The sequence below is a fragment of the Lepidochelys kempii genome, chromosome 3 (assembly GCF_965140285.1).
Source record: "Lepidochelys kempii isolate rLepKem1 chromosome 3, rLepKem1.hap1, whole genome shotgun sequence".
Lineage (NCBI taxonomy): Eukaryota > Metazoa > Chordata > Testudines > Cheloniidae > Lepidochelys > Lepidochelys kempii.
In genome coordinates this window covers 62,793,437-62,813,302 of record NC_136382.1, presented here as the reverse complement: position 1 = coordinate 62,813,302, position 19,866 = coordinate 62,793,437, and the positions used below count along the sequence as shown (strand labels likewise).

Genomic DNA, 19,866 nt, shown 5'->3' with positions numbered 1-19,866 from the left:
AGGATGTAGATAAATTGGAGAGAGTCCAGTGAAGGGCAACAAAAATGATTAGGGGTCTGGAACACATGAGTTATGAGGAGAGGCTGAGGGAACTGGGATTGTTTAGTCTGCGGAAGAGAAGAATGAGGGGGGATTTGATGGCTGCTTTCAACTACCTGAGAGGTGGTTCCAGAGAGGATGGTTCTAGACTATTCTCAGTGGTAGAAGAGGACAGGACAAGGAGTAATGATCTCAAGTTGCAGTGGGGGAGGTTTAGGTTGGATATTAGGAAAAACTTTTTCACTAGGAGGGTGGTGAAACACTGGAATGGGTTACCTAGGGAGGTGGTGGAATCCCCTTCCTTAGGAGTTTTTAAGGTCAGGCTTGACAAAGCCCTGGCTGGGATGATTTAGTTGGGATTGGTCCTGCTCTGGGCAGGGGGTTGGACTAGATGACCTCCTGAGGTCCCTTCCAACCCTGATATTCTATGATTCTGTGATTCTTCAGTACCACGTTCTTTCTTTTATTTTTATTTCCCTAGTCTGTTGTAGTGCTTGTCACACTGAAAGCTGTTTGCAGACTCCCCTGAACAGTGCTCCATCTCACATACAGACCCTCGTAAAAAGGTACTTATAATAGTGAGCTCAAAACCCACAGACTTCAACCTTATCCATCTTATGATGGGCTAATTACATTAAAAGACATACGTAGCAGATGCCTGTTCTGCTTGGGAGAGTCTTGCCTCCTAAGCAGATGCTTGGTCTGCTGCTCCTTCTCTGCAAGAACCCAGAAGTAGAGGGATATGAGGCTGAAGCTCCACCTTCTGGAGAAGTCTATGAGAGTGGCATCCGATCCAGAAGAGCCGAGCTTGAAGACTTCTGCAGAGGAAGTGGCACAGAAGCCACACTTAATGTTGACATCAGCATTGGTGCCACCCCCAGCACTGAAACAGTTGACAGGCCTGAAGTTGAAGCAAGGTGCTAAAAAGGGCTGCCCCAAACACTGGGGCAAGAGCTCAAGAAGGTACCCTGGCACCTCCTGAGGCTATTGTGGGGACCATCTTTTCAGGCCTTGGAGTTGGTCCCAACCTTTGCAGAAGAGGAGTTTCACTAGCAAAACCTCAGTTGCTGAAATACAGAGAGGAACGAGATCCAAAGGCCAAAGATCCCTCTCACTACTAGGTTTCACAACACTGTGTGTTAAACAGCATCAAAGGCAGGTCAATATACATAAGAATCTGCCAGGATGCAAAATTTGATCAATATCATCTAACAATCAGCAACCAACCCCAGATGAGACTGTAATCTCCACACCAGTACCAGCACTGGAAAATTTCATCGCCTTTCAAGAGCTGCTGGTGCAGATTGCGGACACCTAGGACACTGAGACTTTGGTCATCTGTGAGAAGACTCACAAGCTATTTAAAGTTTTGTCAGCCATTGGTCTCTCCAGGATTGCTCCTCCCCATAAATGTAGACCTCCTAGATCTGGCAAGAACTTTTGTGGCAAACATGAGCCACTATAAGACCCACAAAGCATGCTGAAAAACAGTACCAGGTACCAGGGTGGATTTGATTTAAATCAAATTGATAGTCAGGAAGACTCAATTTAATCATGGATTTCTACATAAAAGTGCATTCTTGTTGGTTGTTATAATCTTAATACATATTCTTCGCAACTCAGAGACAGATGTAGGTTTCATTTTTAGAAGGTACACACCATACATTTTTAAACAGTGGTTTATTCTGAAAACTTTTCAGGTTCGTTTTACAGCTATATCAGAAAATGAATGATTGTTTTGTTATTTATTTACCAAAGGTAATTGAAGCAGATATTTATGAAGTCTTTGGGAGTCTTTGAACTATCTCCAGTTCAACAGGCTAATCATTAATATTTGGAGGATTTTCTTGCCATGCTGTATTAGGAGAACATCACCAGCCAGACATTTAAATTGTTTTATTTAACCAAAACAACAACGTTATGTATTCTGGATTTTTTTCAGCAGAAAACACATAATATTTTAACAAAACAAGCATATGAATTTTTGCATTTAGTTAAATATTCAGGTGTTTTAAAATCAGGTTTGTTTTTGTTAAAATTGTTTTTAACTAACATAGTTAAATGAAATACTTTTCTTAAAAAAAAACTACAAAAATTAAATCAACTATGTTAGCCGGGTCAACATGAGAAACTTAAAATATTGGCTTTTGCAGCTAACTCAGTCGTCTTCAGCTTCATTTTCCTGTTTGTTCATAATCTGGAAAAGAAAAACAGGTCCCAAACTATTTCTCAGTTTTGAATGAATTAGTGCAAAGGAAGAAAATATTCTATCTACACCAGCCAAAGAAGCTACTGCTGTTAAGTGAGATTATCACTTCAGCAGTCTCTGAATCCAAGTGGTTAAGTGACTTCCACCAGTTCACTGGTGTGATGTTCTTTAAAACATCATCAGCAAACATATATTTCTTGAATGCTTCACCCTTAGCTCTGAAGTTTTTTATAGTTGGCATTATGGAGAGGAGGGATGATTGCTGGATGTCCATGTCATAGCTAGCTCCTCTTCTTCAGTAGTTAAGGTTTGACCCTGGTACCGAGTATTGAGAATATTTGCAAGAAAATTACCTGGAGATAGTGCTTGTCCCATTTGGTTTTTTAATGCTTGTAATTTAACTCTGTCATTGTATATTTCTCTTTTTAAGGTCTCCCTCAGTTCCTTCCAAATTTCAACAGCATCAGCAATAAAACAGCTATTTCTCTGCATTTTGTTCAAGGCTTCAGGGTACTCAGCATGTGTTCAACATTTCTTTTAAGCCCGATGTTGAGAACTTTGGGCTGTGACAGTGCCATCTATTTTTTCATGATTTTGTTTACAAACTTGTCAGATTAGGCCGGTTTTTGATATAGTGCTCAGAACAGTCCACTACTGAGTTCCATCGCACGTCTCATGGGAGTTAACTTGGTTTCTCCCACTTTTTTCAGAGCAGCTGCTGCAAAGTGGTTGTTACGGAAGTATTTTGCAGTTTCAACAACATTAGTCTTTATTTCTGGAACACTGAAGTCTTTGGCTAGAAGGTGCATCAAATGAGCACTGCAACCGTTTATTAGTTTGGGACTCTCTTTACTCTCTTCTAAATAATTTCTTCTCATCTTGGATACATTTGCAACATTGTCTGTGACCAAGCTGCATACTAGACACTTGAATTTTTTTTCACAGTTTATTATAACTTTTACTGCTGCTTCTTGTAAGTATTCTGCTATGTGTACATTTCCTGATGCATCAGTTGTTTCTGTAAGGAAGACACTCCCTTCTTCTGTTGTCACACGAGCACAACACATACAACGGGATCATTGCGAACATTGCTCCACCCATCAAAACTCAGGTTAACAATTTTACCGTCTAGAACTTTTGCACACTGCTCAATTTCTCTTTCATACACTTTGTCCAGCAATTTGCCTGTGACATCTGCTCTGTTAGGTGGACTGTATCCTGGTCTTAATGACTGAACCATGTTAATGAAGTGTGGGTTCTCAGTCATACAGAAAGGAGAGTTTGTTGCATAATCAAACCATTACCTCTTTTTGTAATCTGCTGGTTCTTATCACAAACTTTTCTATGGTTGTTTCTGGATGATGGAGGTTTTTTTTTCTTTTTGCAACAGGTGAGATATACTGTGGCTATGTGACATACATGATGTGACCGAAACACTATCATTGGCAGATAACTCTGAAACTATAGAAAATGATGGTGATCTTGAAGGTGGATAGTTTTCAGAATTCTGTATGTTGAGGATGGATTCTCCTAAACAAAATAACTCAATGCAGTTATTTAATTATTATTACCATACTGCTTATTTAGTATTACTCATTGCATTCACTGCCACTCAGTACTACTTTAAAGGTGAAATTGTATAAGGAAGATCTGCCTATTTCAGCTATTTATTTTTTACCACAACTGCATCTAAAATGATAGTACCATAGAGTAACAACTATATTTTTTGCTCAAACATGAGAATTCAAGAATAGTCCAGAAGGAAGACAGGCAGTCCTTAAGAAAGAAGTATGAAATAAAAAAGTTTACTAATCTGAAGATCCTGCATGTTCAGATGTTTCATCATTTTCAGCGCAGCTTCCTTCTGACAAGGAACACTTCTCATGATGTTGTTTCATTCGGGCTACCAGGCCTTGTATTTCTTTGTTGCACTGTTTGCATTTTGCACGCATGCCTCTTACCCACAGGCAGAGGAACTTCATTAAAATATTCCCAAACTGGGTCTCTTTTTACGGCCTGCTGCCATTATAGGTTTTCCCTTCTAGTGAGAGAATGGCATGGTAGATCTCAAATCAATGAAGGCTACACTTAAAAAGACCTCAAGACTTCTGGAATATGCTGCTCAAACAGTTTCACTTTTGTTTCTACTGCCTGTCCCTCCTTCTCACATTTATCTCCAGACTTCTTCTCCTTGTCCAGATCTATTCTGCCCGCAACAATCTTCTATTCATTGAACTTTTTGAAACTTTGCACTTTTAGAGAGAGGTAAGGTATTGACTCTGTACAAAAATGTTCAGAGGGACAATAGGGTTGAGGTCTGTTATTTCTCACCTCTATATTTTATTTATTTGTTTGTTTGTTTGTTTGTTTTTTTCATTCATTTTAAAAACATTTTTGCTGTTAGCAAGCATGTTATCTCTGGAGACACACATCCAGTTGGAGAACTGTAAAACTGAGCATTTCTGATGGTATCTTCTAGACTGAGCACTGAGTTCCATTGGGTAGGTAGAAAGATTAACCTAAATAATCTATACAGAGGCCCCTGGAGCCCCATAAATTTGGGTCCCTAATCCATGAACTGTTGGAACACATTTACAAAACTTTTCTTAAACATTACATGAAAATATTATCTCATACTATAGCATTAGAATTTATAATCCCTATTCCATGATGAGATATGTATCTGAATTAAAACTATCTTTAGATAGGTTTTTTCAAAAAAACCTGATTTAAATAAAAAAAACTTTTTTTTTTTTTATTAAAAAAAAAATCATTGATTTTTTATCCACCGTGTCAGGTACCCCTCTCAGGATTCAAGCACTTTTTAACACCCATCCCAACTCTGGCTCCCTGCTGGTCTTGTTTGTCCAGGAGATATTGAGATCCACCTAGAACACACCTAACAACAAGGATCCCAAACACTTAGATCTGTTTGGAAGAAATTCATACTCATTGGCTTGCTACAATTGAGGGTGGCCAAGTGCCAGGCATTTCTGGCCAAATGCAACTTTTTAGCATGGGACAAGATTACACCTTTCCTGGCCAATGTCCATCATGAAAGCAGAGAGGAGCTGAAAGACATTATAATAGCAGGCCAACTTGTGGCCATAATGGCTCTACAGCAGTGGTTCCCAAATTTGTTCTGTCACTTGAGCAGGGAAAGCCCCTGTCGGGCCGGGCAGGTTTGTTTACCTGCCGCATCCGCAGGTTCGGCCAATCGCGGCTCCCACTGGCCGCAATTCGCTGCTCCAGGCCAATGGGAGCTGCTGGAAGTGGCAGCTAGTACGTCCCTCAGCCCGTGCTGCTTCCAGCAGCTCCCATTGGCCTGGAGCAGCAAATCGCAGCCAGTGGGAGCCGCGATCGGCTGAACCTGCGGACGCGGCAGGTAAACAAACCAGCCCGGCCCGACAGGGGTTTTGCCTGCACAAGTGGCAGAACAAGTTTGGGAACCACTGCTCTACAGGTAATGAATATGTCTGACATCACTGGCAGGTCTATGGCCACTGCAGTGACCATGCAGAGTGTGGCGTGACTCCAAGCTTCGGGTATCCCTCACAGGCACAAGCAATGGATTAGGACTTGCCCTTTTAGTGCTTGGAGCTGTTCAGCGAACTAACGATAGTTCCTTACACTTGTTGAAAGATTCCAAAGCAACTTTACACTTTCTGGGAATCTACATTCCCCCACCCTATTGAAAGGCATCAACTATCACACCAGCAGAGATTGCATACTATATCTAAACACAGACACCCAGAGTACTTGTACTACAACATGGGGCGTCAGCTCCCCTCGACTTTAGCCCCACACTCTGCCGTAATGACCTGTCAGCATAATTGAGAGGATGGTCAAGAGCTGCATAAGAACCAGTCCTCAGAGCATGACCTGCCTTGCCCCTCCACTGGACATGGTCTTGTTATAACCTCAGACAGATGGGTGCTGGAGATCATAGTCCATGGCTACCATATCTAATCCTTTTTGTCTGCCCCCTACCAACTCCCCTTCTTTGTCCCTCTTCAGGGACCTTCTCATCAGAGCCTGTTGCAAATTTAAGTGACCTCATGGCTTTGTCTAGGAGCCAAAGTGCAAGTAACTAGACTGCTGGTGTACTGAGACCACAGCCTATTGTGCTGACCCATACTGAACCTCACTGGGCTTATTGTTTCTGTGTATTGGTCTGCTGTCTCTTAGATTGTGAGCTCTTCGGGGCAGGGATTGTCCATTTTTTGTTCTGCACTTGTATAGCACCTAGCACTGTAGGGTCCTGATCCATGACAGGGGCTTTTAAATGCTACGATAATAATGAAATAATAATAATACAGAGAGAGATTCTTTTGCTCCTTTTATTTCCTTGTTCTGAAGAAGAAAAAAGGAGTTCTTTGTCCTATCCTATACTTAAGGAGACTCAACAAACATGCATGCAGTCTCAGATTCTATTCCTGGGGGAATTCTGCACCAAAAAATTCAAAAATTCTGCATATTTTATTTGTCAAAATAATGCAATATAATCACTCCCATTTCATTTAAATAAATTACCAAAATAAACTACCATACAGAAAAAAAATCATAATAACTGCTCAGCATTTCCTAAACAAATGAAAGTTAAGTTCCAAATACTTGGTAACCAAGACCCTGCATTCCAGTTATAATCCTGGATTTTCATTTAAATGACATTACTTTTATTTTGGTGTTTGGTATTCTGTAAAGTAGACTGTTGCTTTAAATTGCTCAGACTTTTGTACAGTTTTGCTAATCATTGTCCTGTATTTTTTTTAATGGATAAGTAAAATAGATCCTGAGCTGTAATCTAACCCCATTGTGTCTCTTTGGCACAGGAAAAAAGGGAGAAAGCAGATAGACTTTCCTAGCTGAGGATTCCGTTACTATCATTTACAGTAAGGCTCCTTTACATCACTCTGGCAAGTAAAGGAGCCTTAATCGACTAAGAATGGGAACAATTAACTAACAATGGGAACATTAGCAGCCTGCCTGTTTAGTTGTTACAGGAGTAAGGTTTAGGAGGGTAATGCTTGCCTCTGTCAAGTTCATAACTGGTTTGCAGTTCTCAGCTTCCACCCCTGAGGAAATACCTAAGATTCACAGTGCGGCCTTACCATTACCCATACAGGGTTTTGCTTTTCAGATTCTCTCTGATGCTGACTGTTAACCAAGTTTCTGGCCTTAGTCTCTAAGGTGCCACAAATACTCCTTTCCTTTTTAAGGAAGGAAGGAATCCCTGTCTGCCCCTGTCTAAATGACTGGCTGATCAGAGGCAGGTCCCAAGAAGAGACAGCTCTGGATTGCATTTTCTCCCTATTCTTTCCCTTAAAACTCCTAGTGAAGTATGTGAAATAATCTCTTGTACTAGCTCAGACAGTAGAGTTCATAAGTGCGGTGCTTAACTCCAGTTTGGTGAAAGCTTTTATGCCAGAATACAGGTTCTGGTCCCTTCAGTCAACAGTGTATGATCTGCAGAACACTCTGTGTGTGTGTGTGTTTGGGCCATTTTGGTCCTTGTGCACATACGTGTGATGCAGCTTGCCAGGCTTTTCCTGCAGCCATTACAGTGGTGGCTGAGGATGGAGTATATCCCGTCCACACACCTTATGACCAAACAAATCACAGCCTCCCCCCCCCCCCCCCCATTCTGCAGGAACTCAAGTGATGGCTATATCTTTTGAATGTAAGAAAAGGGATATCCTTCTTGTTCCCCTTCGCAATGATGATGCTGGAGAGATGCAGCAGGGACAGACTGGGGTGCCCACTGGAGCCATCTGAAAATGCAAGGTTCAGGGTCTCAAGATTATCTAAAACTTCACATGAACAACTTGGAACTGAGAGCTATCAGACTGGCTTTTATGGCATTCCTTCTCATACTCTGAAACACCCACAGTACAGATTGTGACAGGCAACATGTCGTCGATGCACTAAACAAACAGGGAGGCGCTTGATCATCTCCCCTCTGTCTGGAGGTGTTCAAGTTCCAAGAACAGTCCCATTGGCAAGGAGTGACTCTGATAGCTCTACACCTACCAGGGCTCAGCAATGACCTGGCGGACTTTCTGGGCAGGAATGTGGTAACCAGCCACAACTGGTCACCGTGGAAATATTTTGTTGATGGGAACTCCCACCATAGACCTCTTCACCATGGCAGATAATGCCAAATGCAGGGATTTCTGCTCCATGGGCAGTATAAGCCCCAGCTCCCTTTCTAGCACCTTTCTACTTCAGTGGTCTTGTATGCCTTCCCACTGATCACTCTGATCCCTAAGAGCATATCCAAGATCAAATGGGACAGAGCTACAGTCATCATGATACTGCCCTGCTGGCTGAGACGATTTTGGCTGTTGGATCTCCTGCATTTGTCCAGCCAGTCCCCCACCCCCAATATGACTTCCCACCTGCCTTGAAATGCTGTCTCAGAACTAGAGACAAATATTGCATCTGGACCCAGAGTGATGCTTGGTGGCCTGAATGTTGGCTTATTGAGCAAGACACACAAAGACTGCTCCCGGCAGGTCCAGAAGATCCTTTTACAGAATGGCAAATATTTTCCATATGAGCAGCTCAAACAATGTGAATCCAACTCAGATCCTAGACCAAAGATTCTGGACTATATGCTGCCTTTATTTTCCTTAAAATTCATCTGGAAGTCATATCAGCATGTCTCGCTCTGATACAGTCATACTCAGTCTTTTCATACCCTACAGTGTTGAAATTCCTCAAGGACCTTCTACCTACCTTCCCTCAGACTAGGGACCCTACTCCCACATTGTAGTGTAGCAAAGCCTGGAGTCGCCATTTGTGCCATCAGTAGAATGTTCATTATACCACCTCACCATCAAGATCGTCTTTCTGATAGCCATCACATCAGCATGGAGAGTCAGTGAACTGCAAGTTCTCATGACTGGGCTGGGATATATATCCTTCCACAGGAACAAAGTGGTGATGAAACCAGACCCTAAATTCATCCCCACAGTGGTCTCAGAATTCACCTAAGCCAGTCTGTCACCTTACCATTCTTCTCAAAGCCGCACTCATCACCAGGAGAAAAGAAGCTTTATATTCTGGATGTTACTGGGGCCCTGCTATATGACATAAACAAGACTTTCAGAGTTTCTCCCTGTCTCTTTGTGGCCATATCCAGTACATCAAAAGGCCAAGCTATCTCACCCCTGAGAATCTCAAAGAGAATTATTCAGTGCATTTTTACCTACTTACTATCTGTTGTATGGCAAGGCTCTCCCTGCAAACACTCCACCTGGGGCATAGGCAGCATCTTCAGCCTGCTTTAGAACTATACTGGTAGCTGAGATCTGTAAGGTAGCCACATGGAGCAACTCAATGACCTTGGTGAAATGCTGTGCATTTGACATGGCTGCCAGAGCAGATGTTGCATATGGAAGAGCAGTACTTCAATCCATGTTTGACTAATACAACTGAGACTCTTCACTCGCATCCAGGGAGGATTCTTCTTGACTGTCACCTGGAGTGGGACTTATACTAATACCATACTCGAACAAGAAAGTACAGTTATTTACCCTACAATAATTGAGGTTCTTCAAGATGTTGTAGCCCCACGACCCACCTTCCATCCTTATTTTTCGGAGTCCTCAGCTACATAGGCTTTAAAATGTGAGAGAACTGAGGGGAAGGTCATAGCCGCTCCACTCTCTATGCGCTCGTATGGGAGGCTCTGCTGGACGTTACTTTTAAAATAAAAAAAATGAAAAATTCAGTCTCCCAATGCATGGATCACATTCACACCTAGAGTAGGATCCACACTTACTACAACATTTCAAAGAACCACAGTTACTGTAGGTTTCAGAGTAGCAGCCGTGTTAGTCTGTAACTAATTGAACTTCCTAATGTGTATACATTATAGACAGGGCTGGTTGCACTGTCTATTATTTTGGCAACCTTTTCTTTGAGAAGCTTTAACACCTCCATACTTTGAAGTGGGCACTTAAAATTGGCAGGGGGAGTGGTATTTGTGTCAGGGATGTGTTTTTTGCTATTCCCATGAAAATGTATCCTAATTTGGCCTGCTTAGTAAAAACTTGCTAGAGCTTCACCTTTAAAATCTCCAAAGATCAGTCACCACTGGATCTTTAATAGTGTTCTTTTAACATAGGGGTTTTTTGCAATAGAATATAGAATTTGGGAAATTTCAATTGCTTATCTCTTAACCCTCAAAACTTGTCATATGGCTGGACGCTAATAAATTCGTACTTTATGTACATCAGTCAAATGTTATTTGGTAAAAGAAAGTACCTGTATTAAATTCAAGTTTCATTATAAAAAGTCTCATTTCACTGCTGCACTATAAAATTACCCTAAACTTTTCAATAGCATTTCTAATCTGGTTATGTCATTTATTTTCCTTTTTATGATAAAAATCAATCATTTTCACAAAAATCGAGTTGAGACTTTGACAAAAATAATAATATATTTTGGGGACAAATTGTGAGTTTTGGTAAAGGGTGAATTATTCTTATTAATGTATTATTGTGTGCATTTTCTTTAGAGGTTGGCTGTAGGAGTTTTGGCAGAAAATGGCTTGACGTTGGAAGAATGGCTGCCTTCAGCATGGATTACAGATACTATTCCTCGTCGGTGTCCGTTTGTGCCACAAATGGGTGATGAGGTATTCTTGTTTTTCTCAAGATTCTTGCTTTCCATTTCCAGTTTTTCAACTTTTTTACATAACTTTTTTAGAAATGTATGTTAATTATTTTCGTCATTATTTTTCTGAACATTTTGGATTGATTAAAACACCCTTTAGAGCTTAATTTTAATCAAGCCAAGAGTACTTTCTTTCAGAATGAAAGTTTCTCTGTCAGCACGTTCTACCTTTCCACTGCGCCCTTCAAAATCTTCTAAATGCTGTGTCACATTTGGGCTATCCCTTTTCTTTTTCCACACTATTGTGATGGGGTTTTTTATTGCACTGTATTTCTCCTGTGCCTTTCCTCATCTCTGTTACTTCAATGGGGTATATGCCCCGTATACTAAAGTGAGAAGTAAAGCAGGAAGAACTGAAAATACTAGTTAATTCACACAACTATGACATAGTTGGCATCACTGAGACTTGGTGGGATTATACACACGACTAGAATATTGGTATAGAAAGGTACAGCTTGCTCAGGTAGGGGAAAAGCGGGGAGGCGTTGCCTTATATATCAAAAATGTATAAACTTGGACTGAGGTTAGATGGAAATAGGAGACAGACTTGTTGAAAGTCTCTGGGTAAGGATAAAAGAGGTAAAAAAGCAAGGGTGATATCATGGTAGGGGTCTACTACACCGAACCAGGAAGAAGAGGTGGATGAGGTTTTTTAAATAACTAACAAAATCATCCAAAGCACAGGACTTGGTGGTGATGGGGAACTTCAACTACCCAGATATCTGTTGGGAAAATAACACAGCAGGGCACAGATTATCCAACAAATTCTTGGAATATATTGGAGACAATTTTTTATTTTAGAAGATGGAGAAAGCTTCTAGGGGAGAGGCTGTTTAGATTTAATTTTGACAAATAGGGAGGAACTGGTTAAGAATTTGAAAGTGGATCATGAAGTGATAGAGTTCATGATTCTAAGGAATGGTAACAGGGTAAACAGCACAATAAAGATAATGGATTTCAAAAAGGCAGAGTTTAGCAACTCAGGGAGTTCAGGAGAGTTGGCAGTCTTTCAAAGAGACATTATTAAGGACACAAGAGCAAACTATCATTGCATAGGAAAGATAGGAAGTATGGCAAGAGACCGCCCTGGCTTAACCAGGAAATCTTCAGTGATCTCAAATTCACAAAAGTCCTCCAAAAAGTGGAAACTCGGTCAAATTAGAAAGGATGAATGTAAACAAATTACACAAGTATATAGAGACAAAATTAGAAAGGCCAAGGCACAAAACGAGATCAAACTAGCTGGAGATGTAAAGGATAACAAGAAAACATTCTACAAATACATTAGAAGTAAGAGGAGGACTAAGGACAGAGTATGCCCATTACTTAATGAGGGGGGAAAAACAATAACAGAAAATGTGGAAATGGCAGAAGTGCTAAACGACTTCTTTGTTTCAGTTTTCACCAAACAGGATAGTAGCGATTGGATGTCTAACATAGTGAATGATAGTGAAAATGAGGTAGGATCAGAGGCTAAAATAGGGAAAGAACAAGTAAAAAATTACTTTGACAAGTTAGATGTCTTGGTCACCAGGTCCTGATGAAATAAATTCTAGATTACTCAAGGAGGTGACTGAGGAGATATGAGCCATTAGCAGTTATCTTCGAAAAGTCGTGGAAGATGGGATAGATTCCAGAGCATTGGAAAAGGGCATATAGTGCCAATATATAAAAAGGGAAATAAGGACAACCTGGGGAATTACAGACCACTCAACTTGGCATCAGTACCCAGAAAGATAATGGAGCAAATAAGTAAGCAATCAATTTCCATAAACACCTAGAAGATAATAAGGTAATGACATATCCATGCTGACTGATACTTAAGAGAAAATCATTCTCAAACCAGCCTAATAGCGATCTTTGACAGGGTAACAAGCCTTGTGGGTGGGGGGAAGTGGTAGATGTCTTATATATTGACTTTAGTAAGGCTTTTGATACGATCTTGCATGACCTTCTCATAAAAAGCTAGGGAGATGCAAGCTAGATGGAGCTACTATAAGGTGGGTGCATAACTGGTGGGAAAACCATTCCCAGGGAGTAGTTACTAGTAGTTCACAGTCAAGTGGGGTCCCACAGGCATCAGTTTGGGTCCAGTTTTGTTGAATATCGTCATCAAATGATTTAGATAATGGCATAGAGAGTACACTTATATAGTTTGTGGATGATACCAAGCTGGGAGGAGTTGCAAGTGCTTTAGAGAATACGTTTTAAATTGAAAATGATCTGGACAAACTGGAGAAATGGTCTGAAGTCAATAGGATAAAATTCAATAAGGACAAATGCAATATATTCCTCTTATGAAGAACAATCAGTTGCACACATACATAATGGGAAATGACTGCCTGGGAAGGAGTACTGCAGTAAGGTATAGCGGGTCATACTGGATCACAGGCTAAACATGAGTCAACAGTGTAATACTGTTGCAAAAAAGCAAATGTCATTCTGGCATGGAGTGTTGTAAGCAAGCCATGAGAAGTAATTCTTCCACTGTACTCCGTGCTGATTAGGCCTGAACTGGAGTAGTGTCCAGTTCTGGGTGCCACATTTCAGGAAAGATGTGGACAAATTGGAGAAAGTCCAGAGAAGAGCAACTAACATGATTAAAGGTCTAGAAAACATGACCTGTGAGGGAAGATTGAATAAATTGGGTTGTTTAGTCTGGAGAAGAGAAGACCAAGAGGGGACATGATAACAGTTTTGAAGTACACAAAATGTTGTTACAAGGAGGAGGGAGAAAAATTGTTTACCTTAACCTCTGAGGATAGGACAAAAAGCAGTGGGCTTAAATTGCAGCAAGGGCGGTTTAGGTTGGACATTGGGAAAAACTTCCTGACCATCAGGGTGGTTAAGCACTGGAATAAATTGCCCAGGAAGATTGTGGAATCTCCATCATTGGAGATTTGTAGACAAAAACCTGTCAGGAATGATCTAGATAATACTTAGTCCTACCAAGAGTTCAGGGGACTGAACTAGATGACCTCTCGAGGTTCCTTCCAGTCCTACAATTCTGTGATTCAGTAGTTCAATTCCAAAAATGACAGATACATAAAACAATTTGTTTTTTAATTTATAAAATGTGCTTAGTACAATATATTGGGTGCATGAACAATACTTAATATAATGTATGGCTTGAAAATCCAAGTCAAAAACAAGATTTTATGTACCCCGTCTTCCACAATCAATGACACACGAATTCACCCCTCAGGAAAAAGCCACAGGAAATAGTTGGACCATACACTATAATCTGTACAGGCCTAAATCTTCAAAGAGCTAAGCATTTTTGGATAGGTGTTGAGCACCCAGAGTGCTGAACTGAGTTCCCACACAGATTATCAACTTCAGTTTTCATTGAGAGCCTCTGTGGAGGTGATCTGCTCCTCACAGAATCAAATCCAAGATGAACAAGTCTGGTCACTGGTGCCATCTAGGTATTGTAGGGTTGTCAGTGATATGCCTGTACCATACTCTTAAGAGTCTTTAGCACCTACTAGTATTGACATGTTTCATAAAAATCTCACATTTGGCCAGACAAAGCAGATGTTGCACTGTATACAGGGAATACTTAGGCATGCTCTCATCAGTCTGTTGTTCAGAAGAACCTTGACATTAATGAAGTTGACAATGCCACCTAGTCTGTACCTGGAAACATACGAATTGTTGCACCAAAAGAGAAGTACCAGTAATACATCTAGTCCAGAAGCATATCGCTGACAATGATTGTTCCCATATGTGTCCGAGTGGGTGCAAGAAATTCCACAGCTGGATAATTATTTTATTATAAGCACGGCTGGTAACATCACCTATTAAGGTTGCTCAACACTTCCCTAAGGCTCCATTTTCTGTTGCTTATGACTTTGACATAGATTAATTATTTGGGCTGAAATTTTCCATACTGGGTGTCTGCCCTAGGCTGTGTTTTGGAAAATTTCAGCCAAAACAATTTAGTATGTGTCTACACTGCAGTGCAAGCTTGGGCTCATATCCACCTTTCATCTACACATAATTATGTCTGACTCAGGCCAGCAAACCCTCCATGCACAGGCCCCAGGACCCCATCAGTGTGGGGAGAGATTTGAACCTGAGTCCGACAGGCTCAAATTTTGCAGCATGGATGCAGCTCTGGCCATGCCTCCCATACTGGGGCCTGAGAGTTCACCAATGCTGTCCCACAATCCCATGGGCCTTTCTATCCCAAGGCCAGATGACTCCTAAGAAATGGAAGTGCTCCCTCTGGTTCAAGTACAGCTGCTCAGAATTTAGCCCTTCCTTTTTATTCTGACTACTGAACTGTAAGCAGTGTGAACCTTCTCTTATGTTTATAATGGCCACCAACACAAAGAAGTCCTTTGCCAAGTGCACTGCTAGCTGGTCATGAGAGCACAATCAGATTTTAGTTAAACTCTCGTGTGAGGCAAGCAAACAATTTGACTTCAGCAAGAATTCCAGTAATGACCATGCATACAAGGAAATAGTGAAGAAGCTGCCAGCTTTGTGGATGTACGAGACCAGTGCAGAGAGTGGATTAAGCATCCCAAGAACAACTACTGGAAAACTAGGGATGAGAACCACACCTCTGGAAACTCACCATCATCCTGCCCATTTTATGAGGAGTTTGACCATGTGCTGGGAATGGCACCAAGTACTGAGCCATCAGCACTTCATGACAGTCTGGTTAGAAGAGATGGTGACCTTCTGACCCTGGAATCCAGTTTGATACTGGACGGGAGCAAGCACCCGATGAGGCTGTTGAAGTGACTCTCATGCTCAGAGCAGTCTCCCAGGATGCTTTGCTACTGGAGCAGCTGCAGCACATCTTAGGTCTCTACTCAGAGGACCTTTTTGATGGCTCTTCGGAGGAGCAGCCCCTTGTAGAACTAGCAGCAGAAACACACGAAGCAGAAGTAGCCCCTCAACCTGGTGAGTTTCTGGTTCCATGTTTGTTGTTGTTATACAGGTAGGAGGAATTTCTGCTTTATGACCCAATGCAAAATTTATTACAAGCTGAGGGCAGCAGCATGTATCTGCCAGTGGCAAACGGAATGCCAGCACCTTAGCAGCACCACGTGGAATTCAAAATGGAAACCAGGAAGCGCAAACATCAATGAAACAAGCATTTAAAATTTAATTTTTACTAGAAACTTGCACATTCTTACCTTTACCACTCCAGCACATCTTTGTAAGAACCATATATTGCCTTCCCTTTTAGTATGCCATGCTATACAAATTAGTCCCCCCACAGTGTAACGAGCTGCATGTAAATGGTAAACTATCTGGTGGGGAAGTTAAATGTAGTCCATGGGCAATGGACTCTATGTCCAAAGTACAGCTGGGGGAATGTATATACACCAGAAATGTGTCGGGGGTGGGGGAAATGGCTGTGTAGTTTTTTGAGAGTCTGTGTTGTTGTATGTTTGCAAGTGGTCACTGGGTAGTTGAGGTCAGAGCAGCACGCATCGGACGCTGCAGGGAAGCAATAATCCATGTGGATGCTAACACAGCATCCTGTTGATTTTCCCCCCATGAATTTTGGCCCAGTCCCAGTGCTGTTAGCTGCAAACTTTTCCCATAGTAGGGAATTCAAGAGAGGTAGTCAAATTTCAGGAAAATGAGTACTTTCCAGTTCCAGCTCTGTAGATCACCAGCCCACTCCATAGATGTGCATTCAGTCACCATAACTTGGAAAACCTCTGTGGCATACACAGCTGGCTTGCTGCTGGCAGCTTGGAATAAAATGTCCCTTTGACATTTTGGAACCTTTAGACTTGTGATGTCCTCCAGAAGGTGGAATCCCTGAAAGGATAGAGAGGGCTTAGTTAGTAAGCTGTCACTTCCCTGCCCACAAATCAAGGTCGTCTGCAATTTTTAAACAGAAAAATTTTAACTTACCATTGTTTCTGCATCGTTTCACTGTGATTCAGTTGTGTTAATACAGCTTTAGGGAACTGAAACGTTCCTCTCAGAACGTTCAGTTTTGAAAAGTATCATTTCTGGGCCTTGAGATTCCACAAGCCGCTTTTGCCTGCAGAAACTTGTTTTAAAGTACAGACACAATAATGCTGTCAAGGTTCCTCCCCCACTCTGAACTCTAGGGTACAGATGTGGGGACCTGCATGAAAAACCTCCTAAGCTTATCTTTACCAGCTTAGGTCAAAACTTCCCCAAGGTACAAAATATTCCACCCGTTGTCCTTGGACTGGCCGCTACCACCACCAAACTAATACTGGTTACTGGGGAAGAGCTGTTTGGACGCGTCCTTCCCCCCAAAATACTTCCCAAAACCTTGCACCCCACTTCCTGGACAAGGTTTGGTAAAAAGCCTCACCAATTTGCCTAGGTGACTACAGACCCAGACCCTTGGATCTTAAGAACAATGAACAATCCTCCCAACACTTGCACCCCCCCTTTCCTGGGAAATGTTGGATAAAAAGCCTCACCAATTTGCATAGGTGACCACAGACCCAAACCCTTGGATCTGAGAACAATGAAAAAGCATTCAGTTTCTTACAAGAAGACTTTTAATAAAAATAGAAGTAAATAGAAATGAAGAAATCCCCCCTGTAAAATCAGGATGGTAGATATCTTACAGGGTAATTAGATTCAAAAACATAGAGAACCCCTCTAGGCAAAACCTTAAGTTACAAAAAAGATACACAGACAGAAATAGTTATTCTATTCAGCACAATTCTTTTCTCAGCCATTTAAAGAAATCATAATCTAACACATACCTAGCTAGATTACTTACTAAAAGTTCTAAGACTCCATTCCTGGTCTATCCCCAACAAAGACTGAATATAGACAGAATAAAGACTGAACATAGACACCTATGCAGAAACCAGCATACAGACAGACACACAGACCCTTTGTTTCTCTCCCTCCTCCCAGCTTTTGAAAGTATCTTGTCTCCTCATTGGTCATTTTGGTCAGGTGCCAGCGAGGTTACCTTTAGCTTCTTAACCCTTTACAGGTGAGAGGAGCTTTCCCCTGGCCAGGAGGAATTTCAAAGGGGTTTACCCTTCCCTTTATATTTATGACAAATGCACTGTTCGATTCTACTCTTAGGCCTTTCTGCCTCTTCACCTTGACAGTGTGAGTGCAGTCAGGCAGACCCCTGGGATGCAGAACTGTCACAGTCCAGTCCCAGCAGAAGTGTTTCTGTGATGAACTTATGGTGAACGTTCTGAACAGGGACAACAAGCAGGTGCAATACCAGAAGGAGAAGGATTCATGGCAAGTGGAAAGGCACAGACAGGCTACAGAGTAAGAGGACAGAATTGCAGTGCAGTGCAGTTTCTAGAGCAGGAACATTGACTGAGAGAGGAAGATAGAGCACAGCAGAAAGACCTGTTTGAGAGACTGGTTTATGCTTATGACCCCAAGAGTACAGGCTCCTGCCGAGCCTGCACCATGCCCTGAGTCCCCTCCATGGGACCATGGGCTGCAAAGCAGAAACAGTTTGGACAATTGCATAGTTTGGGTGGCCCATGCAACCAAATCTTAACAGCAGCTGGGCAGGGCAAATCTACCATGTGCAATCCTCTAACCTTGTGCTGAGCCATCTCCTGTGCAGGCCTCCCACCCCTGTGCAGCGGTGCCAAGAGCACACTAAACATGAAAGAAAGGGAAAGGAGGCCACAGGACATGCAACCTAAGGGGATTTATTTGTTGTCACGGTGTTCCCTATTTAATGTTTGGTTTATGCACTTGGTTTTATTAATGGTTTTGGAGTTGGGTTATTATTGATGTGTCAGTGGTAGCTGGCCTCCGTGGCAGTGGTTTAATCTATTTTTGTGTTTATTTTATTAAGAATGTCTATTTCTATCACTGCATCACACATATAGTGTGTATTTTAAATAATAAAGATAAACGCATGATAAGGAACAGCTGGGAAGTTGTATTCGAACATAAGTATTCAATAATTTTCTCTACGTCAATCCCTGCTGTAAATCCACAGTTCTTGCCACACTTCCCTGTCCCCAGTTCATAATCAGTCATGTCACCTGTAAGTACAGCGCATAGCAGTCAACCTCCTACCCAGTTCATAATCAGTTATGTCACCTATAAGTTACAATGCTTGGCAATCAGCCCTCCCCATTTTGTTGCATGATGGCAGTATCTCATTTACTGTAAACATTGTACAAGCACATTCATAAATATACTATTCTCCCTCTTCCATTGGCCTGTGCAAGCCCATAACGTGGGAGCACAGAGCATCCCTGATTTGTGTTGCCCAGACGCATCCTGCTCCAGCTGTGATAGGCACGCTTTCTGGTATAGTGTACCGATTCAGCGATCCATTACTGTTTTGGATCCATTCGGGAAAATGGCTCACCTTTGGCTTCACAGTAATGCAGACAGCATTGATGAATACTGGAATCCTAACAGATCTTCAGACAGCGCCAGCTGAATATCAGTTTGCTGAACCCACCTTCAGCAACCATTCTGCATCTTCTGACAGTGTGATTAAACATTGTTTTGCCAGGTATTCTGGTATGGTTTCATAAGGCAAGGCAAAAGGGGGGTATGTAGAGTCCTCCAAAATCACAGTGGGGACAGAAACTTCATTTATGACAGTGTCGTTTGGTGGCAATAGTGTTGCATCTTGTCCATGGATGTAGGCTCCCAATAGTTGGAAAACCCTGGCATCATGAACTTTCCTAGTGCAGTCAATGTTGGCATCCATAAAGTGGCCTCTGGGATCCACAAGAGTCTGCATAACGGTGGAGTAGTAACCTTTGCTGTTTATGTTCTCATGCTCCTTGAGGAGGGCAAACTATGGGCACATGAGTCACATCAGTGCCCCCACCGTAGTTTGGAAACTCCATTCTCTCAAAAGTAGTAATTACTTTAGGGATATTGTATGCCAGGGATCAGCAACCTTTGGCACGCGGCCCATCAGGGAAATCTGCTGGCGGGCTGGGATGATTTGTTTACCTGCA

At 41.9% G+C, this 19,866-nt stretch overlaps 1 protein-coding gene across 7 annotated transcripts in view; it reads left to right on the top strand.

The window, feature by feature from the left end:
* Positions 1 to 19,866, top strand: part of PHIP (PHIP subunit of CUL4-Ring ligase complex) — a 305,059-nt gene that overhangs the window by 207,672 nt on the left and 77,521 nt on the right. For all 7 annotated transcript variants that reach the window (XR_013635547.1, XM_073336505.2, XM_073336507.2 and 4 more), the window contains one exon: positions 10,773 to 10,892. Coding sequence is in view for 6 of the 7 variants with exons in the window: in XM_073336505.2 (XP_073192606.1) it covers positions 10,773 to 10,892 (120 nt within the window). In the remaining variant the exon portion in view is untranslated. The remainder of the gene's footprint in view (positions 1 to 10,772; positions 10,893 to 19,866) is intronic.